Raw genomic sequence first — 27428 nt, forward strand, 5'->3', positions numbered from 1 at the left:
CGTGACACCTCCAGGGAGTCCAAAGACTCATCGAGGGAGAGCATCTAATCTACAAGTTTCCATCTCCACCACACCATCAACCACCTTCATATCTACTCCAACAGCATCTACTACCACTAGTATTTTCACAGACAATCACAAACATCCATACCCACGGCAGGATTCGAACCAGCAGCCTTTAGGCTAGTGAGCAGATATGCTAACCACTCAGCAAACCAGGCAATTATGAGGACAAACTGAGAGCATGTGGACTACAGACACTTCTAAAAAGGTGGTATATGTTAACTGATGAAAATTTTTGTTGGAAGCATGGGAGAGTAGCATGCAGAAGATTAACAAAATAGATGCTTGAAGGGGGAAAAAAAATACAAGGGTCTTAAGGCAAGTGTATTATCTTTGTGAATTGCATGCTTTCACTTGATCAAATTAGAGACTTAAAAATGATAATCTAACCTGGAAGAAACTGTTGACCAGAAGCTTATTGATGAACTGTTTTTCTAGGATATCACAGTATTTTGTATTCATGCCAGGAAATGATGATTATGATGTGATATTATACAATAATTGAAGCACAAGATATAAAATTTTTTTTATTTAACAAGATGTACTATTTCGAATGTACAATTTCTTTCTCAATTCACTTCACTGTTTGGAGTACTATTTATTTGGTACACAGATTTTGTGTTTTTGCAAAGTAATTAATCACACATTTTTTTTCTTCTCCATTTCATAATAATGAACAACTCCCATATTAAGTTTGTAAATGAGTATTAAAGAGAATTTTAAATGCATTACAACTTTATTTAATCCACTGGATGCCTTAAATGTGTGGGTCAATAATGTGCATCATACACACTCCTGAATTTTAATTCATGAGTAGTAATCATATCTTATTTACAATATTTATTTTGAAAGTCTCTCTCTCACTCACACACACAGAGAGAGAAACATACATGTATGAAAGTTAAACTACTGCACTATTCTTTTCACCAAAAAAAATGGATAAAAGAAAAGTAAAAATACACTTTTTAGAGCATCTGTAGCTAAAATTGTTAATGCGTATATATATATATATATATATATATATATATATATATATATATATATATATATATGTATGTATGCATGTGGAAAATAATGATTAAGCATTTTAGTTTGACAATCAAGCTAAAATGCTTAATCTGTTTGATTGAAATTTGTTACTTCTGTTTGTCATAAAATTGTTACTTTATAGGAACATGCTATCCACAAAGTTTATTTAGAAAAAATAATGGCATTCAATGGATTAAAAAAAATCATCATTAATAGTGAATGAATGTTTCTTTTCTTTTTTTTTTAACTATTTTATCTGCAGTATGAAATTTAAGTTTACCAGCTGTTCCATTGTACTAATAAATAACATATAAAAGGTCAAGTACCTTTGAATTAAAAAAAAAAAAAAAATGCGTGTGATAAACTAATCCCATTTGATTTTAGGCAAATAATTAATATACAATAATTTTCTTGAATAATCAAACTATCTACAGTATCCCCCCCCCCTCATTATCACTAATTTGGAAGAATAACCCTGTATAATATACACAAATACACAAACAGTTTGGTAAACTATGAGCTGCAGTTAGATATTATTTAACAGATTGTTTTCTTCAATTTTAATTCAGAAACAAGAATGTGAAAACAATAAATACTTTCTTACAGAAAAAAAGTTTTCCTGCCTTTATTTTCGAAGATGTGCCATCATTATGATCTTTACTTGTATAAGCAATGTTCTAAGTCAGTTTCCTATTGGTCAATATTCGTTCTTGTGCTCTTGAAATAAGACCTAAGTTTTGTTTTAATTTAAAAATTTATACTACTTGATCAGCACTGTCTCTTATACACTAAATATCCATTAACATAACATGAGGATCTTCTACTGCAGCCTTTATCTTTCGAAGAAAAGTCACAGCTTCACGTCCATCTATCAAACGGTGATCATAAGTTAAAGCTACATACATCATGGGCCGGATTTCCACCTAAAATGTAAGTATTAAAAATATTTTTAAAAATCCTGATGTATTCAGAAGACAAAGAAATGAACCACAGTTTTTAAAAATTATTTTAACAGCAATATATAGTAGTTGATTAAATTAACAAGATATTTCTTTTTTCCTCCAACAGTAACAATAGTCAGCAAATGCAGAAAAGACCACTCTGCCCAAATTTAAAAACTATTTTCCTAGAAACCAGTCAAATTCCAGTGCTAACAACTGAGAACCATGTATTATATCTGTAAATAGTAGGTGTTCATATCTGGCTTTCATCTTCTTGAGAATTAATTAGATCAGACAAAAGGCACACAAAATTGGTAAAATATAAGAAACATCTTACTCCATTCAAATTAGGTTAATTGTACCCCACGGAAATGCCTCAAAGTTACTAGTAGTTATAGAGTCTCCTACATTAATCAATAAGAATTACTGAACTTCATTTAGAAGACGAAGGGGGCTTTGTTTGCTTAGTATTATCTTGTGGGATCTTCCACATCACTACTTCCCGATCTTTTTGCATCATTGCACACTTCACTAATCAAATTAAAGATTTGTGCAGCACATAAGAATCATTATATACACCAATTCTTGCAAACTCTTAACTTGACATATTTTATGTGAGGAACCAAATGGATTTTGAAATCCACTTTGGATTTTCAAAATGCAATTCTTTGTAATAAAGAATACAACTCTTTATAATGAATGCAATTCTTTGTAATAAAGAACACAACTCTTCATAATGAATGCAATTCTTTGTAATAAAGCATACAACTCTTTATAATGAATGCAATTCTTTGTAATGAAGGCTTCTCATAACAGCATAACTAGTACAGAGGTGTGCCGCAAGTTAGTTACATCTAGACAGGTGTGGGCCATAATATATGGTATAAAGGTGTTGAAAGTTTATTTTTCACTTGGTTAGAATATAATAAATTTAGTTTAATCCTTTATCCAAGTGTGAGTAAACAAAGTTTGAGCCTGAAAGTATCTTCAGGACTGAGGTAAGGTGGTACACACCAGGGCAACTCATTGCAAAGGTGGAGCAAGCTACCAATAATCCTGTCTCAGTATCTCCTATAATGCAAAACACATCTCCTTGCGGATATGTCTAATGTTATGCATTAAGGGAAGGGCCACTACCCAGACTAGTTTCGACCTTTATTGAGGTCTCTTCAGTGGGAGCCAGGCCCAAGCTGAGATACCAGGCAGAAGCATTCGCAGGTCATCTCCACCTATAGAAGTTGCCAAATGGTGTGCCACCCATTTTTAATAAATTACTCTGGATTTAGAGAAAGATGTTGAAAGTTTGCCCTGGTGTGTACCACCTTACCTCAGTCCTGAAGATACTTTCAGGCGCAAACTTTGTTTGCTCACACTTGGATAAAGGATTAAACTAAATTTATTATATTCTAACCAAGTGAAAAATAAACTTTCAACATCTTTCTCTAAATCCAGAGTAATTTATTAAAAATGGGTGGCACACCATTTGGCAACTTCTATAGGTGGAGATGACCTGCGAATGCTTCTGCCTGGTATCTCAGCTTGGGCCTGGCTCCCACTGAAGAGACCTCAATAAAGGTCGAAACTAGTCTGGGTAGTGGCCCTTCCCTTAATGCATAACATTAGACATATCCGCAAGGAGATGTGTTTTGCATTATAGGAGATACTGAGACAGGAGTATTGGTAGCTTGCTCCACCTTTGCAACGAGTTGCCCTGGTGTGTACCACCTTACCTCAGTCCTGAAGATACTTTCAGGCGCAAACTTTGTTTGCTCACACTTGGATAAAGGATTAAACTAAATTTATTATTATTATTATGGTATAAAGGTGTATACCAATGCCTATGAGTTTTCTTTTAGAACTTAGTGAGAAAGTAAAGAGAAGAAATAATCGGGAATTGTGTAGATTTATTATTGCACTGTCATTAAAAAATAATCACAAAGTAAAATAATAATTACTGTTATGTTGCCGTATAAAACGACTCAAATATTATTAAAAAAACCTTCGAAATCATGGGTCGTTTTATACGGCGAGTATAAAAAGGGAAGCTTAATTTCTGGTTCCATGATTTTAAATTATAACAATTTTAATAACTCTAAAATTAACAAAAATTGGAGCTAATCACTTTTAATTAGGGTAATTCATGTAAATACTAAATCTATGCTATGCAAAAAAATAAGGATATGCACAGTTATAAAAATAATGGATATAAAAATACCTAACACTGCATTAGAAATTGGGGGTTGGGGGGGGGTCGTCTTATAACTGACATAAGCTTAGAACCTAAAAATAGCCTAAAATTTAGGCCATGTCTCATGTGGCGGTCGTCCTATACACCGACATATATGGTAATTTGTTCAATGAGAGACTTGTGCTTGTTTCCATGAACAACTTCTTTTATCAATGCTCGAAAGAGCTGGTGTAATTCCTTATTAGGACTTTTAAACATGACTGCTTCAAATTCTTGATCATGACCATCAGTGAGAAAGATTACTCACAAAAACAGGTTGTAGTAAATGATAGAAGCATCTTAATTGCTTTTCCCCAACAGATGGAAACTTTTCTTTTGCAGCCAAATAGAATTCAGATAATTGTCAGGGGTTTAATCATTATTCAAATTGAGAAGCTCTTCTTTTTTTTTTTTTTCAATGAAAGATCAAAGTCTGACATTTTCTGATAGTGATGATGCAAACTGATTTTGAATCCAATCAAACATTTTTGTTAGTTTGGTCAAAATAAAAGCAAAGCTTCTTCTCAAACATGCTCAGATGTTGCCCCACAAGTGCTAATAGTTCTATGCTAGGATTAGAATTAAAGCAGCAACTAAACGTTGAAAGTAAACCATTATTAACTTCATTTTTTCAAAGTTTGATTTTAGGTTTGAATCCATTAACTTTCTCCATACAAGTTAATACATGTTCAATTAAGTTTGTTCAGATGCCCAAATATACCTATCTGAATCACACCCATGAAAGGTTTATTTGTAAATCTATAGTACATTCATACCATGGGTGGGTTAAGAATTCCCCCTCCTCCATTTTACTGATTTTATTTTAATTTTTTACTTACTTTTTACATAGTCCAAAAACTCTGCTATAGAGACCAAACATGGAACTTTTTTAAGCCACTTCAAGCCTCCAACAAGTGGGTATACTATTTTTTAAGCCAATAATCATCATTTTTTAAAAAAAAGTAAATAATGAGAGCATTTGTAAAAAAAGTTTAAATTCTTCTTTAAGCTCATGAACTCATTAAGCTTATATTATTTGTTCAGCTATGAAATTATTAGCCAAATATTTATAAAAAATGACTCCAACAACAACAAAAAAAAAAGCAGTTCCTCCACAATAATACTATTAAAAGCAAAAAAGATTACAGGAATGCCATACCATACACTAGGAGAATATCAGAAAATATAGAACACTACATAAATACAACATTAAGGCAACCTTCTAACCTCCTGCAAAATTAAAAAGTATATTCAGTTCATCCAAAGATCCCATTCCCTACCTTGCTCACTCAGGGTTTACAAAATTCAGTGCACCTGCAATCTACCCTACACAGGGAAAATGGGGCACACCATCCCAATAAGAAAAGATGAACATAAATGCTATATCAAATTCTTCCACTATGGTAAAACAGGCTTGTCAGACCATACCTTCAGATATGTTACAGAATCAACTGGAAAGGCACCAAGTCCCTACACTGAACCAAAACTTAGTTTGATAGAAAGTTCAAGGAAGCTTGTGAGATGCCGAAACATCATTCAAATCTAAACAAGAATGAGGGATTAGTAATTCCAAGAATCTGGAGAACCCATCTGCAACCTACATAACATCCAGAACATAATGGCAGAACCCCCAACACAAGAAAAACCTTAATATAAGAGGACTGGAGAGATGTGTTTAATGTAGTTCTGCTATAAAACTTTATATTTATTTAGATATTTTTCCCCCCTATCATCCGTATAATGTGATCCTGCTTATTGTGATCACAGATAATATTATCAATCGGCTATTGTTATCAAAATCAGTAGGTCCCAAAACACACCATTTAAAATGAATTAAAAATAATCTGTCTATTATAATCTAAGTTCCGGTTATTGTTATCGAAATCCTCGAACGTTTAGTGTTTTGCATCTCAGAATTCTAAGAAATAAGGGTTAATCAGGAGAAAATTTAACAAAGAACATTTGTTGAAACCTGACTTTTTTTGTTAATCTTCCTTTAATCGTATTCTTCCATAAATCTTATATCTTCCAGGCAAATGCAGGGGCAGGGGTATAAATAGTCTAATTGTGATTTTTCAAGTTTATTTTTTGCTCTCTTTCAGTAAGTGAATTTGACTTTAAGTGCTCATTAAAAACAGCCCTTAGCATTATGGCAGAAGCAAGTAAAAAACAAAGATTTATGTTTTCAAGAAAAGCAAAGAATTTTGGAGTGCTATGATAAGTTGTTCAAAATGAGTCAGTGTAGTGCAGCTGTACATTTAAAAATTTCACAATCACTCTTGTGTAAGATCTTAAAAAACAGATCAAACATTAAAACTTCAGCTCTTACTAATGAGAACATGGATTGGAAGAGAACCCGATCTGGTTAGGATACTCAAGTTGAATCAGCATTAAAATTTGGTTTAGTAATGTTTGTGAAATTAATGCTTCGATTAATGGGCCTTTGATGTCTCAAAAAGCAGAAGAACTTGCAAAAACAATGGGCAAAGAAACTTTCACCACAACTGATGGATGGTTTAACAAGTGGAAAAAGCGATAGAATGTTGTGTACAAGTGTATTCATGGTGAAGAAAAAAGTGCTGATTTTTTTTAATCAGCTGATGTGTGGATTAAGACCACGTGGCCAAAAATTATTGCTGAACATTATCCTGAGGATATTTACAATGCAGACGAAACAGGACTCTATTTTCATGCAATGCCTGATCATACTTATTTGTTTAAAAATGAAAGTACTAAAGGATTTAAATCCTCAAAAGAACGAGTGACAGTTGCTAATATGAAAGGTGGGGATCGAGAACTCCTAGTGATTGGAAAAAAGTAAAAATCCTCGGTGTTTTAAAGGCATCAAAAGTTTGCCTCTTGACTACTGTTCTAGTGCAAATGCTAGGATAACTAATGACATTTTCAACAATTGCTTAGTTAAGTGGGATCTTAAAGCAAAAAATTGTCTTGTTAGTAGACAACTGCACTGCACGAACAAACAACTTATTGTTAAAGAACATCATAGTAATTTTCTTGCCTTTGAACACTACATCATTAATTAAACCATGTGACAAGGCATAATACGAACTTTTACAGCTTATTATCGCAGGGAAGTTTGTGCGAGAATTATAGCTGAACTTGATAATATAAGAGACCAATCTGATGCAAGTGCAATTGCAAAAAAGATTTCCCTTCTTTATGTATTGCATTTGGTAGCAATGCCATGGAAGCAATTCTTAGAGAAGACTACTGAAAACTGCTTCCAAAATGGTGGATTTTTAAGACAAACTCCTTCTTCCAAAGATTTTAATATCTTGCAAGTGAAAGTTTTGATAAAACCCTAGATGGTATCAAAAGAAGAATTTGCAAATTGGTTGGATATTGATAACAACACTGAAGTGGCGGCTACAATGACAGTGTCAGAAATATGTCAAGCTGCTTTCGATGAGAAATTTAAACTAAGACAAGTATAGAAGAACAAATTTTAGAAGCTCCTCCAACCAATGCCCAGATGCAAGAAGCTCTATGAATACTTCATTGCAGTGTGCAACATAGAGCGACAAACTTCGAAAGGCATTATGAATAGGAGCAATTTATTCATGAATTACTATATTCAAGACACAACAGACAACACTAGACAAGTTTTTAAAATAAATTTTATGTTGTTGCTTATTAAAAGTTGTTTATAACAATAAATTAAAATAATGATGCAATTTTTTATATCCTTTGCTTAATGTTATTAGCAGAATATTGTTATCGAAAAGTGACTGTCTTAAAGTGAGCACACTAAGCAGCTTCTACTGTATTTTTATTTATAATTTTTTTTTCACCAGAGGTCAGGCTAGGGTAAATGATTAACAAAGCATTTAGATTTGTTACTTTTGTGTGGTGTCATGTAGCTTGTGTACTATGCATATGTATGTCTTCGTGACGATGACCTCAGAAGAGAGGTCGAAACGTCGTGTTATTTTATTAATTATAAGTAAAGTAATTACTCCACAATATATGTGTTTTAGTCTCCACAAATTCTTCACTATGAATGCTGACCACTGTGTAACCTTAAAAGAAAGAATGGTCTAACCAATAAGAAAAAGGTAATCATTATGGAGAATTTTAATTATGGACTCAAAGAGAATGAATTTTATAAGATTTTGAGGGACAACTACCTTAGGCAGTATGTAACAGAGGGTACACAGGGATAGCAGGTCTTGGATTGTCATCAGAGGATGTTATTGAGGTGTTAAATCTCCCTCCAAGTGAAAACGACCATGAAATGATTACTTGGGTGGTGTCTAATCATATGAGGACTTCTGTGAGAAAGGGATACATGTGGAACTATAAAGCTGATGACTAAGATAAGCTTAGGAGACAGTTTGCAGCTATATCATGGAAAGGAAAACTGGATGGGAAGAAGATCAGTGCTGCTTGAGACCTGTTCAGGAAATGGTCTGAATGTATTCCAGAGATCAAAGTTAAATGAGTATGAAATGGATGAATAAAGACATGAAGCATGCAATTTGAAAGAAGAAGGCATTATGGAGGCAGCACAAGATGAGTAGTGGTAATAGTTAGTTGCTTGAGTAAGAAGAGCAAGCAAAAGAGTTAACTCGCTTGGTAAGGATAGCAAAAGTGCAGTATAAGCAGCAGTTAAGCTAATGAGGTCAAAAGAAATACTAGGGAGGTTTTTTGATATGTGGCCAGTAGAAGAAAGAATAATTATAGAAGGATGATATTCAGGAAGAAAATGGTAGAATGACAGCCACTGAGGGGGAATATAGTAGAGATGTTATAATGGGCAATTCATAAAGGATTTGGAACTCACGAAAGTTCCAAAGGAGCAGAAAGAGGACAAAATTGTTCTGCTGCATAAAGGAGATAAGACTTAATGCTTCAAATTAAAGGCCAGTCTCTTTTACTGGAATTATAATTATAGTAAAGGCATTGGAGAGGCTAGTGTCAAAACCACGATTCAGAATTGGATTTGTTCACAACTACAAAAACATTCTCTTTGATGAACAGCATGAGTGATAAAAGAAGATCATGTTTTTTTAGCAATCTACTAATTATAACAAGATGACAGATGCACTGGACAAAAGTGATGCGCACACACAGTGGTATATTTAGATTTTACTAAAGCCTTTGATAGAATGTCATATGACAATCTGATAATTAAACTGGCACAAACTGGATAGTAGATTATTGCACTAGATTGAAGACTGGCTGTCTGTAGGTATTAGCAAGTTGTGTATGGGGGAGAAATACCCCAGAAGAGGAATGTCATTAGTGGTATTCCCCAAGGGCCTGTTTTGGGGCCACCTTTAATTTTTATGTAAATGATATTTGGAATGGCATGAATGGTGATATTTAGTTGTATTATGTGAAATTATGTGAAAGTTGTATTATATGAAAAAGTTATATGATGTGAAATTGGGAAGAACTATGAAGAGTAAAACAGATGTTGTAACTTGCAAGTGGGCTTGAATATAATTTTTGAATGGGCAAGTGAATGGGGCTACCAGTTCAACATAGCAAGTTTAAAATTTAAAACTTCAGGAAGTAGAGATGGGATGTAAAGTGTAAAGGTGGGGATATCTTAGAGGAGGTAGAGTATATAAGGAATCTTGAAGATTTTGTTGGATAAAGACCTGAAATTTCGGGGACATTTTGCAAAAACTGTGAGGACAGCACAGCACATTGTGAGACTGGAGGTAAAAAAGAGTGTGATTGCCAGGCTGCAAGATTTAAAGAATGCGGAGAATGCTGACATGTAGGAGTAATAATGTTATGATTCCACTGTATAAGGCTTTGATCAGACTGCATGTGGATTACTATGTACAGATTTGGTCACCTGGTTTTCAAAAGGATGAAGAGATGTTGGAAAGGGTTCAGAGACAATTGACTAAGGTGGTTTCTGGAATGTTAACATTCCATGAAAACAGAACAGAAAACATCTTGATGAGTCATTGACTATGGAGATCTGATAATAATAATAAGAAGAATGGCTTTTTCTAGATATTGATGCAAGAAAACAATAAGTTATTTGACTTGATGCAAGCTGCATGATTTTGGGCTTTACTCTTTAAATGGATGGGACTAACAATAATAACAAAAAAGTTGTGAAAAGTTATAGATAATAGTTGGAGTAGATCTTTTAATGAAACAGATCAGAGACGTCAGTTTCGTGTTTGATTTGAAGGCAACATGAACTGCATTCTCTTCACCCCCCCCCAAAAAAAATAAGCACATATCATTCTGTTCTGTTTAAATAATATTTGATCAGAAAAACTTCTAGGAAACTAGGGGTAGAACAAGTAGCAAATGTAGAAACAATTCTACTTCCTTTACTGTAATGATAGATGTCCCTAAAGTAGTTTACAAAACTAGGCACTATAAGCAAAATATGTATTCTAGGAATGTCAAGTTTTGCCAACCAAACTAAAAATAAAGTGATTAGTTAAATCATGCAATCACAGTTTTAATACACTGAGTGCTGTAAAAAAACAATTTTAACGACCTTGATTATGGGAGAAATAAGTGAAAGTCATTTTATGGAACCGTTGCATAACGTAAGATCATTAAAATACATTTCTAAGTAATGAATAAAGTTCTTATATTTTTAGCAGTCAGCAAAATTCGGTAGTTCAAAAATAGGATGTCATGAGATTTTCTTAACATCTAAAAACCTAACATCAATATAAAATTAACATGAAATTGCTAAAATGGCATACCTCCACAACATAGACAAATGAGGCAACTTGTGCCCTTTGATTGAAAAAGCCCTCAAGCTCAATTCTCACTGTTGATGTGAAGAACATTTCTTCACATCAACAGTGCCTAGTTTTGGATAAAATGAGCTAACTCGTCTCCAGTTTATGGAGATAAGTTAGTTTAGTCAATCTCTTATATATATATAGTTTTTTTTTTTTTGGTCACAGAAAATTCAGGTTTTTTATCCATTTAGTTATAAGTTATAGAGGTGCAACCATTATTGTGATCAGGGAGTGCTTAGGTGGGATTTAGATTTAGGAGCATGAACACTAGAAACCTGAATTAGAGGAGGGGGGGGGGAATCAGAAACCTAATGCAATTTCTTGATACCACCCTGTAAAACAATCAATCGACCAACAGCTAAAATGATACAGATTCCCACATTTAACCATTATGATAAATTAATCGAATTTACTCACCATTTTGAATAGATTTATTCACGTGTCTTCAAAACCACATCAATCATTTTTTGCTGATATGCCTCCTCTATGCTTGCAATCAGGCAACTGAAGGAGGTGAAATAACACGGATGATGTAAATGATTAACATGTTTGCTATCACAGTTCTCGGGCATAGTTTGTTACCGCACGCCAAGCACTTTCACTTCTTCAAAGTCAGTACGAGTAATCTCGTTGCTGGCGGTAATCGACATACGAATATATTCATAGTTGGCTTGTGAGGCTCATATACCAACTACGAGTATACACACATTCACTGCTACGCTCCGCATGCCAAGCACTTTCACTTCTTCAAGGTCAGTATGAGTAATCTTGTTGCCAGCAGTAATCGACATACGAATATATTCGTAGTTGGCTTGTGAGGCTCAGAACTGTTTAGTGGTTTGGGAAACCCAACATTAAACACAGTAACCAGAGTATGAATGAGTTGATACTGTCCCAAATAAGAAAGGGCATGTATAAATCCTGTAATGTTTAGTGCTTACACTTCAGCTTTCTCTTTTTTTTTTTTTTCCCTTTTGCATATGTGTCAGTTAACAGCTGTTGTATGTGTGAAATAAAAAAAATGTAAAAAAGTATAGAAAATATTAAAGCAGTTACTTTTTAGTCATATATCATTTTAATTATGAAAGGATAATGTTACTGAGACTGTAAATGATGTGAAGGATGGCATTAATTTGTTCATAGCTTTTTTTTTTTTTAATACCATCCAAGAAATTCACAATAATGCTCCATGGTATAAACTAGGGGTTACCAACCTTTTTGAGCTCTAGGGCACTTTTAAGGAAACAGTACTTGGGACACCCCCCCCCCCGCAATCTTTCTTAAAGTAATCAAACAATTAAGATAAATTTATGTTGTGGATAAATAAAAGGATCGTTGTAATTTTGTCTTTATTGGAAAAGAACAAAAATGTTTTAAACAAATTAAATAAATTGTGAAGAAAAATGAATTTTAATGGGATCCTTGGAGTTGCATATCATTGACAAGTCCTTCGTAGTTGGGAATATAAGATGATACTGCAGCTCACAAGCAAATGTCAAGATATTCATCCTTTAGTCGCGATCTGTATTTAGATTTTATGATGTTCATGGTGGAAAAAATTACTTGCACAAGTATGTTGATCCAAAAAAAAGAGGTTATCTTGTTTCCACAACTTTTTTAAAACAGGAAATCTTTCTCTATCCACCAAAACTCCAAAAGTTATCACCACCTTCATATGACTTTAATGTGATATCATTCCTGAGATCTAAAATTTCTAGTTCTACTTCTTCTGTTGTTGCATTGTTAAAGTTTGTAATGAGTTCAACAATTTTGGTCACACTTAAGTCTGTAAAAGGGTTAACAAAACGATACTATTGGTATTGAACTTCTGAAAACTCTTGTCAAATTCTTCCTGGACCACTAAGTGATTTAACAAATGATTCGGACAAACTCTCTGTTGTCAATCATTTTCTTCAGATTTTGGAAATGATTGAGAGATTTCCGCTCCAAATGATATATCCACAAAGTCAGCCACTCTTTGAATGATCTGATCGAATTTATCATCATCGCAATGTGTCTATCCTTTCCTTGGAGTTCCAAGTTTAGAGAATTTAATTTTTCTATGATATCCGTAAGGAAACCCAAATCCATTAACCAAAAAAGGATCACTTAACTGCTCATAGTTCTATTTTTTATCTCTTCAAATGAACTCACAAATCATGAAAGTATTTCTCCTTTGCTTAGCCAGCGAACTTCGGAATGAAGAGTAAGATCTTTTTAGTTACATTGTCAGTACTCTCAATGAAAGACTTAAAGAGGCAGTGCTGTAGAGAAGAGGCTCTAGTTGAGTTTATTATTTTTAGAAGTGTTTTCATAATGTGACCAAAGGAGAGAACTTTACTGCATAATGTTTCTTGATGAATAATGCAATGGTATGACATAAAGATTGGAAATGATTTGTCCTACCTGCAAAGAGCAATAAATCCTTTGGAAGTACCCACCATTGCTGGGCTTCATCAGTGGTGATCACTGCCAACTTGCTTAAAGGGAAATCTATTGTTTCAGTGTATTGTTTACATGTATGTTAAATTTTCATTCCTGTTATTTGACCATTCATGGGCAATAATTTTAACAGTTCCTCCCTAACAGAAAAGTCTTCAAATACCATTCTTACTAAAACAGCCAATTCTACTGTATCTAATATATTTATTGACTCATCAAATTGCAGGGATAAGTATTCACATTTTCCTAAATCATTTTTCAGTTGGGTATGCTTGCATGTCGAGGGAAATTGAGCTCAATCGCCTTGTGAATTGTTTTATTTGAAAGCTGCAGGTATGATATCACTGTCATAATTTCTTATTTGTTTTTAAAGCCCTCAAATAAAAAATCTGCTCCTGCAAGAAATGCTTCTTTTATCAATTCTCCATCCTGATATGTTTTTTCCATTTTGATATTAAGTGAGTAATTTTATAAGAAGCAATGGTGGCCATTTTATGCTTTACTATTGGTCTAATAAAAACTAACTATCGAGATATAAGTTTTGACTTTAATTCACATACTTTTTTTCTTTCTCAGTTCAGCATTAACAGGATAGTTGTGGTCAAATGAGGAGTGATTAGTTTGAAATGCCGCTCCACATTATGTTTCTTCATAACTGCAACAGAATTGCCACATACCAACACATTTGTCTTTTATTTTAACAAAGCAGTAGGCTTCTCATTCAGATTGATAATTACATATATATATATTTTTTTTTACTATTCACATTCATTTTAGGGAGGATGATAACTGTTTAAAACCCAAGAACAGCTCACAAAGCTGTTCAAAACAGCTGTTTGAGCTGTTTAAAAAACAGCTCAAACTCACTGATTGTCATGGGCAATAATTTTAACAGTTCATGTTAATTTTAACATGGATTGATTTTAAAATGTAAAAGCTGTGTGTTATACATAAAACAGTGCAATGATATATCTGAGGAAATATTACAATATTGTTAGATAGAAAGAGGCAGTTGTTATGATTTAAGTTTGGACAGTGAAGTAAGGCCTCAAGTGCTTTCTTTAAACTTTCAGATGAAGAGTAAAATTTGAAGAGAAAGACTAACTGCTGTTAACACACTGAAAGCAGGCGATGTTGGCAGGGATAGGGTTGATAACCCTAGTATAAACAATACAAAGAGAGGAAAACATACATTTATTAAACTTACTAATATTTTTCACTGGTTTTCTACCCAGCATTGTGATAACTGTGACAGCCACACATCACTAAACTAAGTAATTATGGAAAACAGTTAAAAATGTAACTGAAAATAGAACAAATGTCCTAACATTAACATGAAGAAACACAAGGGATAATAATATTATTTATTTAAGGCTATATATTTCAGTCTGAATATTACATGCCATAATCAGTGGCAACAATTGTTAATTACAAAGTAGAGCACGAACAATGGACTGATTTTAAAATGTAAAAGCTGTGTGTTATACATAAAACAGTGCAATGATATATCTGAGGAAATATTACAATATTGTTAGATAGAAAGAGGCAGTCATTATGATTTAAGTTTGGATGGTGAAGTAAGGCCTCAAGTGCTTTCTTTAAACAAGTGTTTAAATTTATACCAGCATCGATGAAGTAAGCATGTTTCAGACCATAGGATGTTGTAGTCTGTATCTATTCAGTGCTGTGCCAAGCCAGATTTTTCAGATTTACTGTTGATAATATAAGATTGGTGTTCTTATATTCTCTTTTCTACAGAGCATCAAGCTTGTCCAAAGTAAGAATGATGGCAGTCACAAGGAACTTGACAGACACCAGAGAGCGAGAGAGCTAGAGGGCACCGTTTATTGAAGATTAGAACTCGAATCTTAGTATCCCTCCTGGGTCTGGCTCCCAATGATGAGACTTCAGTAAAGGCCGAAACTGGTCTGCCCTTCCCATTATGCATAGCATTATACACATCCAAAAGGATGTGGCTTTTGCATTATGGGATACATAGTAAGGCAAATGATGTGAAGTCATTAGCCTCTATACACAAGTAGCTCAGACATGAATATATTTCACTTGCAAACCATTTTTTGCTTCCTTGGTTAAAGGATTAAAACCAAGTATATAATTTCTTGATATCTTTAATGTCAAATTAACAGTATGTCGAGTTTTAATTCCTTATATTTCAGACATCTAGATAACAATAAAGTTCATTTACATAAGCCAGGCTATCATCTCTCAAAATTCCAGATCTTTGGTAAATCAATGCAGCCATGCTTGTTGAGTTTGGAAGAGTGCTTCATAGCTGATGCTGATTCTTAAAATCGTCTCTCAGACCTATATCGACTTCTATGTAATATAGATGTTTTCTCCATCTAATCCTATGTGAAGGAGTGTAGAGATCAAGGTCCGCCAATCCACACTTACCATACAAATTGAGACGTTATTTTTGTGTTCTTCAAGGCGGATGTTAACTAATCTACCAGTCTGTCCAAAGTAGACCAAATTACAGGCAAAGGAACATATATACTCCAGGATGTTCCAAGACGATGCAGTTTATCTTTAGCAGAGCAGATGAAGGTAGCAAACTAAATGAAATGTTTAAAAGTGACATTGAAATCATATTTGCTGAGAACTTTGGCTATTTTTCTGATACACCCAACACACTGGATCACAGCAAATCTATTCCCACCCCATATGTGTTAAGTGAGTTTAAATGACACAGCCCTTGAAATTGAGCATATAAAATAAATAAAATACTGCATGGAATCCCTTTGTCCTCGTGCACCTCCCATATATACATGAGAACAAGGGGATTCCATGCAGTATTTTTTCTATTTTGTGCTCAGTTTCAAGGATGTGTCATTTGAACTCACTGAGCCAAGGCTTAGTGAGCGTTTTGAGAATGCCATACTGTTGGAAAGGGACATGATTGTTTATGTAAATACCTTCCTGTATGAGTGGGTTTTCTGAAAATGGAAATGGATAAGACTAGTGACATCACTTCCATTAGGGAGTCATGTCACTAGTGTATCTAGAAATGGGAGACAACTGGATTTTTTTTTTCCCTATGGTGAAGTTTATTTTAGGATGTTGGCTGTTAAGATGCACCAAAAAAGTATCTAATGTATCTGGAAAATGAGGCCAAACAGCAAATACATCAACATAGTGCATCCAAACTACTGGCTTGAGTGTAGCTGTGATTAGTAGTAAGTTTTCAAAATGTTCCATATAGAATTTAGCTAGAGAGGGAAAGAGCAGAACCCAATGCAGTCCTATCCAGCTGTCTGTACATTTTTCCTTCCATAAGAAATAACCTACATATATAGTGAATCCGAATAATTGAATTATGTCTGGAGGAGGTGGGGGGGGTAAGGCTTAACGTCAGTTAAAGATACATTAGTAAATAACGAATGTAATATCAAAACTGACCATGATGTCAGAATCTGTCAAGGTGATTTTTTTTTATTAATGTTTTCAAGTGTAGAGAGTTTTTAATAGATGAGGGAGAGTTGCATGTAAGAAAGAAAGGAAAGTGATTTGGATAAATGTTGGGCCAGTTTGTAAGTGGGTTTGTCTATGCTATCTGCTACTGGATGAAGATGGGTATCAGGTTTATGCATTTTAGGGACTCCATGGGTAGTTTGACATAAGCCTTTTTGGTAATTTCTTTGGGCCAAGATATAACTATTCTTTAATAATTTATACATTTTTTTTTTCCTTTGGGGATTTTGTAGAATCTTAATCTATAACATGATAAGTAGCGAGGTCTTCAGTAGAAAAGGGAAATCATCCTATAGTAAATTAATAGTGTCAAAAAACAGAATGTTGGTAAATAGAGAAACAATATCAAAGGTGACTAACTGACTCTTCTATTTAAATATCCTTGATTTTTTTTCAAGAAAGTGTCTGGAATTTTTGATAAATGATCTGGATTGTCCAATATGGGAGTTAATATCCCCATTCATCCCCAACCCTCTCTTTGGTTTCATTACGTTGTTGACTATTTTGCTGTTTAGTCTCATTCTGAAAATAAACTTACCACTTTCCTGCATCAGATCAATAGCCTTACGTGCATTCAGTTCAATCATAGAAAAAGAAAATGCTGGTGTTTTACCATTCTTGGACATCCTTCTTACTCGCACAGCTTCTGGTACTCTGTCAATCAGTGTTATCAGAAACCTACTTTTACTAGAAGATACATTTACCAAAAGTCTGCTCATCACTTTTCAAAAAAATTGGTGTTATCAAGTTATTAATTAATAGAGCACATAATGCTTACAACAAGAACTTCTCACTATCAAAACTTTAATGGAATTGAATGGTTGCAACCTTCGTCAAATCCAACAAATAATAACTGAATTCCTATATTTCAACACCTAAGGATTCTTCAACAGACTGCAGGGTTCCAATCCAATATATTTCTGATATCTCTTAACCTATTGATAGACTTTTGAAGAAGTATCACCTTATTCCCACATATTTTCCTATCAACAAAACACCTGATCTGTTATCATCTACAAAAGACAAACTGTCGTCTCTATCTTTAACTGGTGTTTACCAGATCTCTTGTGAATGGAAAAAAGAATTTTAATGAACATCAATACTAGATTGAATACATGAAACCTTAAAAGTCTGGTCTGGCACAACATAGTATTGACACCAAACAGTATCCCCACTGTGGAATGAAGCTCATCTTCTCCATAGAAGTAGTTTTAAATATGAATGCCTTTTCAAAGAAAGTTGTGAAGCCCTTTTGCATCATCCTAATCTGAATCTGAACAATTGTCTCCCTCCCAAAAGTTTGAGAGATTCTGATTTTGTGTAAACATCAAAAACAGTTTTAATATCATTATTTATTAATTTCTAGCATGTGGCAACCATTTTTGATTGGTAAACCAATTGTTGTATGTACCTTATATACCTGTTCTTTGATTTTGTTGTTGCTGCTACACACTGATGATGTACTATTATTTTCAGTACGAAATATCTGTACTTTCATTAAAGTTTATTACTGTGGTTATCATGTAATTTTGTTGCTTTACAGAAATAATATGTAGAGACAAGGGTTAACATAGAAGTTAGAAGAACAATGGTCTAAATAAGGGGTCGGCAACCTTTTCAGGCTCACGGGTCACATTCAACTTTTATTTTTAATGCGGGCCGCAAGTGTTTAATTAAGAGAAAATAGTGAGTGAAAAAAATACTTAAGTTATCAATTTTTATTATATCAATCTTAAAAAAACACAGAAATATTTAAAATATGAGATATGAAACAAGCATGAAAATGAAACTCAATAAAAATTATCACTCACTTTAAAATTATCACGTGACTTTATGTGGAGACACACATAAAGTCGCCTTTATGTGTGTCTCCCTGCTTAATGTGACTTTTGTGATTGTTTTCCCTTAGCCAGATTATCTATATCTACTTTATAACCTGAGGTGCAAATTCGAATCAAAGCATGCAAATGTTCATCAGTCAGTTGAAAAGAAAATTTATTTTTTCTAAAACTCATGGCAGAAAATGCTTATTCACAAATGTATGTGCTTCGAAATGTGACTATCATCTTCTTTGCGATACTAATTAATCCTTCAAATTTTTTTGGTAAGCATTGATAAAATTTTTGGATATTTTCTAATGAAAATGCGTTCTTTAATGCTTCATTGGGTTGTAATTCCGAAACTTCCATCTGTAGTAGGTTTGGTACGTCATGAATGTTGGCATTAAAAGGGTTCAAAAATAATCACATTTCAAAGCTATTTTTATGAAAATCCACAAATCTTGTTGATAATTCCTTTTGTAAATCTTCAATGATACCAACAAAAGTTTCCTTTTGTGTTTGTCATCCAATTGTAAATGCAGATTTGCAACATATATAATGATGTAGATTTTCTTCCATCTTATATTTCTTCAACAGACATGGTTTGCCTTCAAAAGCTTTTATGTCAGAAAATAGTTCTGCTAGTAATTTACCTTGGCCCTGCAGGGTCAAATTAAGTTCATTAAGGTACGTTGTAGATATAATACATTTTTATCAGATAGTTGTGTAACATCCTTATACTCAACCGATTCATTATGAATACTTTGCTTCTTAAATATGTTTCACTGAGCAATCAAAGAAGCTTCTAATTTATTAAAGATTTTTTCTAAGTTCACAGTTCAAACCCTTGTATTGGCTTTCATGTTCATTCTCGTAATGAAGTTGGATATTATATTCTTTCATAACAGCAACACTTTTATGACAAATAAGACAAAGGGGCTTACCCCCATTTTCAATAAAGAAGTACTTGTTGTTCCATTCATCATTAAACCTTCTTCCTTCATCTGCAATTTTATGTTTTCTTGAACCCAGTTTTGAAATTATTTTTAACAAATATATAAGACAGACCAGGGAATGTGACTGCAAAAGTGCTACAAAATCGCAGTTGTTGTCGGATGAAGTTGCCTTTGTTATCCCCACTCATGATGACTGACACAGTTGACTCGCACCAAGTTGCAGGGCGATATCACAAAGTATCGGCATCAAATTATTTTTAATTTATTATTCATATTATAAAATGTATTATTTAAATAATTCAACATATGGGTCACATGCCATGTAATTATGGTCAACCTTTTATGGGTCACCAAAAATGCACGTTCGGGCTACATGTGGCCTGCCGGTTGCCGACCCCTGGTCTAGATTATATCTGAATTCTGCACACCAACATGCCCAAATGCATTCTGAGGGAATGACATATGTTCTAGAAAGGTCTAGAAAATAATGAAAGAGGTGATGTGATTGAGACATACAAGAGTTACTGGGAAGATTTAGATGTTGATGGAATTATTTGCTGAGTGTCATAAGAAGAAGCAAGATCAGAGGGTTAACTCCGGAATTGTATGAAGTGCGATGAACAAAAGTGCTAAGATTAAATTATTATTATTATGTGAATGCTAGCCAAGAGCATTGTCTTGTATGGGGGGGGGGTATCATTAAGGTAAATGCACTGAATGAAGTTAAGGAGAATGACATAATAATTATAGTGAATGAGGTATGATAGTAGTAGCAATGAGAAAGAGTAAAGTGACATTTTCCTTGAGCCTTCCACAATGAGTTTTATGATTCCAAGGAGGTTTGTTATAATAACTGCAAATTATTGTTTAAAAATTGTTGAAATTGTAGAGTAATATTGAGGAGGTTTATGTAAGCCATAAATCTCCACAATATTACTATATTATTTGAACAATAATTTGTTTATATGATCTCATTCGTTTCAACTATTAGGAAAAGATTATTCCTATTATTATTATTATATAATATCTCCATGGAGTTCAAGGACTCATTGTGGAAGACCACCTGATGCCACAGAAGCCAACGTAACATAAAATATAAATAAATTAAAAAAAAACAGCACATAGCATTTTAACATATTTCTTATTTTAGCATTTTATAATTTTTTTCAACATAACTAATTATCCTTGTCGTTTTTTTTTTTTAACTTTTCCATAGATTTCCATAAAACAAACATGAACATGAGAAAACAGAACCACCAACTGAAGAAGCATATTTATAGCAAAAAATAAATAAACCAAAGGATGAGCTTTAGTCATTTGTGTATTATGGTAATATGAACAAAGGATATCTCACTGGAGACTTTTTATAACAAATGTCAAACAGGCCTTGGGAGAATGGATAATGATTCTGACTGCAGACATTGGTGTGCAGTATAGCATAGGAGATAACTGTGACTGCAGTTTTACTCAGAGTAATGACAAATGAGAAGTTCCATCATTAATGTCTTTCTTTTCCTATGTGTGTGTGTGTGTTGACAGTATCTGTTCATTAAAGCAGGGTGATTTCTCTCTCTCTCTCTCTCTCCTTCTCTCCCTTCCCTTCAAGTTGTGATTATGGAGGTTACAGTCACAATTTCATACCATGGAAGGAAGTCAAAATTATGAAGGTGTTTCCATAAGTTTCTGGCCTGACTAACTTTTAGAGGTGATAGAAAGAAAACAACTGTGTCACTTTTCAACATAATCTCCCTTTACTTCAACACACTTTTCACATCTTTGAATTAACATTTCTATGCACTTGAAAAAATAGTCTGTACTTTTGTCTGCAAAATGACCTAAATCTGCATCTTTCACCACATTGTCATCTGTAAATTTTCTTCCTTGAAGGTTTTTCTTCAGCTTCAAGAGGAGCAGTAGTCACTGGGTGCTAGATCTGGGCTGTAGGGTAGATGTTCAATCTCCTTCACTGTAGTTTTTGCAACAATAGCTGTATAACTGAAGCACTGTTGTGAAGTGGGTGAATACCATGACTCAGCATTCCTTGTCTCTTCTCCTTTATAGTGTCACGCAGTTTGTGAGAGTAAAGCATAATAATTCCTTTCCTTGAAGTCAATCAAGAGAATTCCCTGGCAATCCCAAAAGATTGCTGTCATGATCTTCTTGGTGGATTGAGTGACCATGGCTTTTCTTGGCAGTGCTTTGTCTGGTTTACACTACTCCATGGGTTTCCCTTTTGGAAAGAGGACCATAGTTTCATCCCCGGTGAAAATGGATTCCAGCACTTCTCTCTGATTCCCTTGGCAAAGATCTAAAAACTTGCAGGAACAGGTCACACAATGTTCCCTCTGAACTGAAGACAGAAGTTAGGCACCCACCTTGCACTGACATTCATCATGTGAAGTTTCTCATGAATGATGCATAAGACAGTTGTTAAAGAAAGCCCCAACCTTGCTGAGATTTCTTTGAGCTTCAGCCATCTGTAACTGAGCAGTTCCTCCTTAATAAGAGAGACATTTTCCTCAGTCATCATCTCCACAGGCCGACCATCACAAGGATCATCTTTGATGCTCTATCTTCCTAGGTGAAACTGTTTAGCCCATTCTTTCATGATGGAATATAAAGGAGAAGCTTCCCCATAAACACTATCCAATTTCTTTTTGATAGCATTTGGAGAAAGCCCTTCTTTGGTGAAAAGGTTAATTTTTAACATTACAGCCACTTAGCATACTATATGTTAGTCAAATGAGTGCCTCCAACTGAATGGCACAGGTAGAGAGTTGAAACTGGTACAATAACCTCCCCATAGATGGTGCTATCTGTCACATACCTAAAAAATACATCTGCAGTCATAACTATGGTCAATTAGGCTTTGCAGATCATGCTTTAGAGTTTCTTCCTAGCCTCCTAAAATGACATTAAAAAAAAAAAAAAAAAAAAAGGCTTGAATTTTGTATGTAAAAATTGGCTTGAATTTGGTATGTCAGGCCAGAAACTTTTGGAACCTACCTCGTATATGGCAAATTCTTTTCAGAAAGTTGTCTTCTACTTATAGTACAAACAGAATACGATAAATAAAAAAAAAAATCTATAATCACAAAGATGTGACTATTAATCATCTTTTATTACCACTGAAACATTTCTTAACTTGTTAAAACATAAAAACCTTTAAAATGTAATTTAATATCATTTACTCTAGAAAAGAAAAGAAAATTTCCATTTTATTAAAGTGCTTTCATGTGCTGCACAAAATTTCTACAATAATCCATGGAACGGTTCAATTCTAGTTGCAGATCAGAGGAACTTTTTATGTCTTTCTTTAACCTGTTCCTGAGTTAGTCAATCTCAGGCAGAAGTAAGTAAAGTTGTCTCACCTAGAAACTCAGGTTTTTTAACCCTACATCTAAAATGCGATTACAGAAACTCATACATCACAAAAAGAATATTACATTAAAGAAATTGATACAGACATTAAGTACCATGAAATGACGGTCATTGTTCTGCATGAAAAAAATGAAATTTACATACAAGAACATATATTTATGTATAATATTAACCACCTTACTCTACAAAAGTTATGAAAGTCAATCTGGGTAGGTCATGGACCTTAAATGCTATTATTATTATTACTGAAATAAGCTTTCCATAAAAAAAAACTAGCACTGCAAAAATATTAAAAGGACAGAAAAGTATTTAAATTACTCATTATTATAAAGCAGCCGTTGTAACTGCAAATGAAAAATAGCTTGACAACTAAAGTGACTACTGTTATGAAGACAGTATATTATGTCTTTAAATTGTGTGAGTTCTTCTGGATGGTTTGTCTGTTTTGCAGGATGTAGAAATACATAAAATAACAAGGTAAATGTTCTTCTGGAAGTTAGAAAGAATATTTATGGCTTCAAAATTTCATCACTGAAAATGTGTACTACCAAATGTTGTGTAGCATTATTATTTCTAACTGTGCCAGAACCTCATGAAGGTAATGACAAAAGGATTTAGGAACAGTGAGATTTCATGTGGCCAGATTTGAAAACAGTGAATAATAGAAAGATTCAATTTCAAATCTTATCCAGGATGCGAAGAACTTTTGAGGACTTTTTCAATTAAAGATATATTAGCTGATTTCATATAGAGATGTCGAGGGTTTTTTTTCTCTCAAGAAACTCGAGTTGTTTCGTTTCACAATACAGAAAACTGGCTGGAAGAATATATAATTACATAATTACAGCAATCATTGATAAGTGACCTGAGGGAATCAGTGAAAGAGGTCATCTGTAAGTGGGCAGCTTTTGAATACAATCAAGTATTCAGAGGGAGGTTTTAGGTGCATGCTCAAATGTGAGAAAAAGATTCTAAAACTGGGAGAATTTGAGATTAATAAAGAGTTAAGAAGTAAGAAGGAAAGAAGTACTGTTTGAATGAGAAAGAATATGAGGTTTCTGAGGATTGAAGAGGTTATGAGTATGATGTGGTAATGACAGGATAAGGCTAGATGTGTTAAGTCATAGAAAGTTTTTTCACTTGGTTATAAGTTAAATTAAAAATGCCAAGAAATTATATTCTTCTTTAATTCTTTATCCAAGTGCGTGCAAACAAAGTTTGCATGTGAAGTTTCTTCATGACTATGCTATTTGTATATAGAGACTAATGACTTCATATTAATTGCCTCAGTATCCCCATAATGCAAAACATACATCCTTTCAGGCATGTATTGGCCCTTCAGTGGCCCTTCCCACAATGCACAGCATTATACACACCTGAAAGGATGTGTGCTTTGCATTATGGGATCTTATCACAATTACTGTGAACCTATATATACAAGTAGCCTAGTTGTAAAGAAACTTCACATGCAAACTTTGTTTTCCGTACATTTGGATAAAAGATTAAACAAGAATATAATTTCTTGGCATTTTTAATTTAAGATGTGAAAGTCAACCCATGAAGCAAAAAAATGATGCCACCTGGTAAAAAATGATATTATTAAAAGAGAGGAGTGAAGCATAGTCTCTTTTTTTTTGGGGGGGGGGGGGGGGAGACAAGACAGGACTTCATTTTGGTGTCTCATTAAAACTTACCAGTTTTAAATTCTAAAACTGGGAGAATTTGAGATTAGTCCTCTTTACCACCCCCCCCCCCCACCTTGATAATGGCAAAGAGATTGGTGTTTAGGGCACTGGTTATAGATATTCAAAGGCCCAAAACATCTGAACACTAAAGAGTTTTGTAAATTTTGTAAATGAAGAGTACTCTCATCAGCAAAACAATGAAGAGGATTAGATGTCAGAGAAGATCACTGATGCATGGGAGGAAGGTACAAGAATAGTGACTTACTCCTCTAGCAGTAAATAAAAAATCTGATGAAGGAAATCATTCACCATGACCTACAATTAACAACCGGAGAGAAAGCTGGCGATTCACTCACAGAGGGCAAGAGAAATATCACAAGATGATATTGTGGTATGAAGGCAATGATGCCTGACTCAATCACCTTGGAAATATCAAGAGTGATTACTTGAGCTAATCCAAACTTTCTATGGCTTGTGTCCAAAGGTAGATAAAGTTAGCTATGCGATCTGTTGTGGAGCAAGAATGATGGAATCCATACTGATGATTAGTGATCACTAGGTAACTGGTGAGTCTCCAAGTAGGCTGTCAATGACCTCTCTCATTATTTTCAAAAATAATGAAGTCAAAGCAATAGGGCGATAGTTTTATGACTTTTTTTTTTTTTTTGAGAACAGAATAGATAGATAAAAGATGTTGAATATGCTATATGAATATAACAGTTTGTAGAGGTGATACAACTAATGCCCTGTTGTAAAGGGTATTAGTTCTGAACTTGGAGAAATACAACCAGGGCCAGGACTCTTTTTGTATCAATGGCTTGACAGCTATTTCAAACAGGAAGGAAGTTTAGTGAATTTGGCTTTGAAATGTCAGATTTCAAATTTATTTATATTTTATTTTTGCAGTTGTTACAGGCTGTAGTGCAAGATGATAACAAAAAACTGGTGTTTCTGACTTGAGCTACTGGATATATGCTAAATTTTTGGCTTGGAATGCTTTGGCAAAATTGTTGGAGAACTAGGGTTTGGTTAAGAGTCGGAGGTTTGGGATTGTCTGAGAGAAGAGCAATCTGTAGAAATGGAAACATGGACAAAGTTGTTGTCAAACTTGCCAAGAGGACAACTGATTAAGAAAAGGTCCAAGGAATTGGGAGAATAATGAGAAGTATCTGAAATTCTGGTAGGTTGGTCAACAATTTGTGTTAAATCATTACCGAGAGCAAACAGTATGGTTTCTCTTCAGCTTTTCCTGAAGATGGAAAAGAAAGCCAGTCTGAATTGTAGATGCCAAATTCTCCAGGGAAAATCATCTCAATATTAGGAAAATTAGGTTGTATGCAATTGACTTTAAGAGATAAGGTGTCTAATAGATCAGTAAAGTCATAATATTCAGAAGAGCAGGAGTAGATGCAGCAAATAAAGGTGACAAAGTGTGATGAGGAAATTTCAAGCCAAAGCAGATTGTTGAAAGAAGATTCCAGGTGTGATAATCTTTGGTATGGGATATTAGACATGACAAATGCCCAAGTCCTACCCTTCTTGTGAAAGGTATCATAAATGATGTAATGTGCAAAGTTTGGGTGAGATGAGATATTTTCCATATTACAAAAATAATTATTAGATATTTGTTTTCTCTTCCCTTAATCCATTTGTGAATTTAAACAAGAGCAACTCTCTTTTCCTATTACAGATAACTTAACAAAATAACAAACAAGCATAAATAAATTATATTTGACAATTTAGAGAGCCTGTGTAGCTCAGCGGATGTGGCGTTTGCACACCGCCGCGCTTGGCCGCACGAAGGAAGACTTGGTTTCGAGTCTAGTCGGCGACTAGAGGAAATTTTTCTAAGCCTTTTTTCGACCGGTTCCCGAGTTAGTCGATCTCTGGCACGGGCAAGCAGGTTTTTTCTCCCGGAAACTCGGGTTTTTCATCCTGTAAACTCAAGAAAATCGACCGTAGAACCCACATTATTTCAGACATTAAATATATTGTGTTAGGGTTAGGGACCACGAGATGGCGGCACATTTGAGCCGTCTCTCTTCACTGCGTACCGCTTAATTAGTGATAGCTTTGGGCCATCTGTCTCTGATTGGGTACCAGTGGAGATTGAACTGCCTACTCAGTCTCCAAAAAGTTAGATAGGGCTAAATGGCCTCGCCTACTCCCGTATACGGGAATAAAAGGGCGTTAGCTGATTTTTTTTTTTGATTTTTTGAATTTATTTTTCACTAGGTTAGACTATAATAAATTTAGTTTAATCCTTTATCCCAGTGAGAGCAAACAAAGTTTGCGCCTGAAAATATCTTCAGGACTGAATATAGTGTTGTACTATCTTACCTGGGTAAGTAGTACAACACCATATCCACAAGGAGATGTGTTTTGCATTATAGGATAGGAGTGTTGGTAGCTTGCCCCACCTTTGCTCTGAGTTGCCTTGGTGTTGTACTACTATCATTCAGAAGATATTTTCAGGCACAAACTTTGTTTGCTCTCACTGGGATAAAGGATTAAACTAAATTTATTATTATTATTATATTTGACAAGAAATTAGATTCTTGTTTAATCCTTTATCCTCATGATTTCTCAACTGTTTGTCATAATGTAAAAATCTGATCTTGACAACCTCAATTTGGCCTG

At 34.1% G+C, this 27428-nt stretch overlaps 1 protein-coding gene across 1 annotated transcript in view; it reads right to left on the minus strand.

The window, feature by feature from the left end:
• Positions 1–564: 564 nt before the first annotated feature.
• The window catches only part of LOC150110340 (dihydrolipoyllysine-residue succinyltransferase component of 2-oxoglutarate dehydrogenase complex, mitochondrial), a 258699-nt gene continuing 231835 nt past the window's right edge, over positions 565–27428 (minus strand). The window contains exon 14 of the mRNA XM_090393052.1: positions 565–2015. Within this exon, the coding sequence (XP_090249178.1) occupies positions 1881–2015 (135 nt within the window). The 3' untranslated portion in view covers positions 565–1880. The remainder of the gene's footprint in view (positions 2016–27428) is intronic.

This window comes from Typopeltis vanoorti, chromosome 1, assembly GCF_054136105.1.
Source record: "Typopeltis vanoorti isolate ZY-2024b chromosome 1, IOZ_Tvanoo_1.0, whole genome shotgun sequence".
Classification (NCBI taxonomy): domain Eukaryota; kingdom Metazoa; phylum Arthropoda; class Arachnida; order Uropygi; family Thelyphonidae; genus Typopeltis; species Typopeltis vanoorti.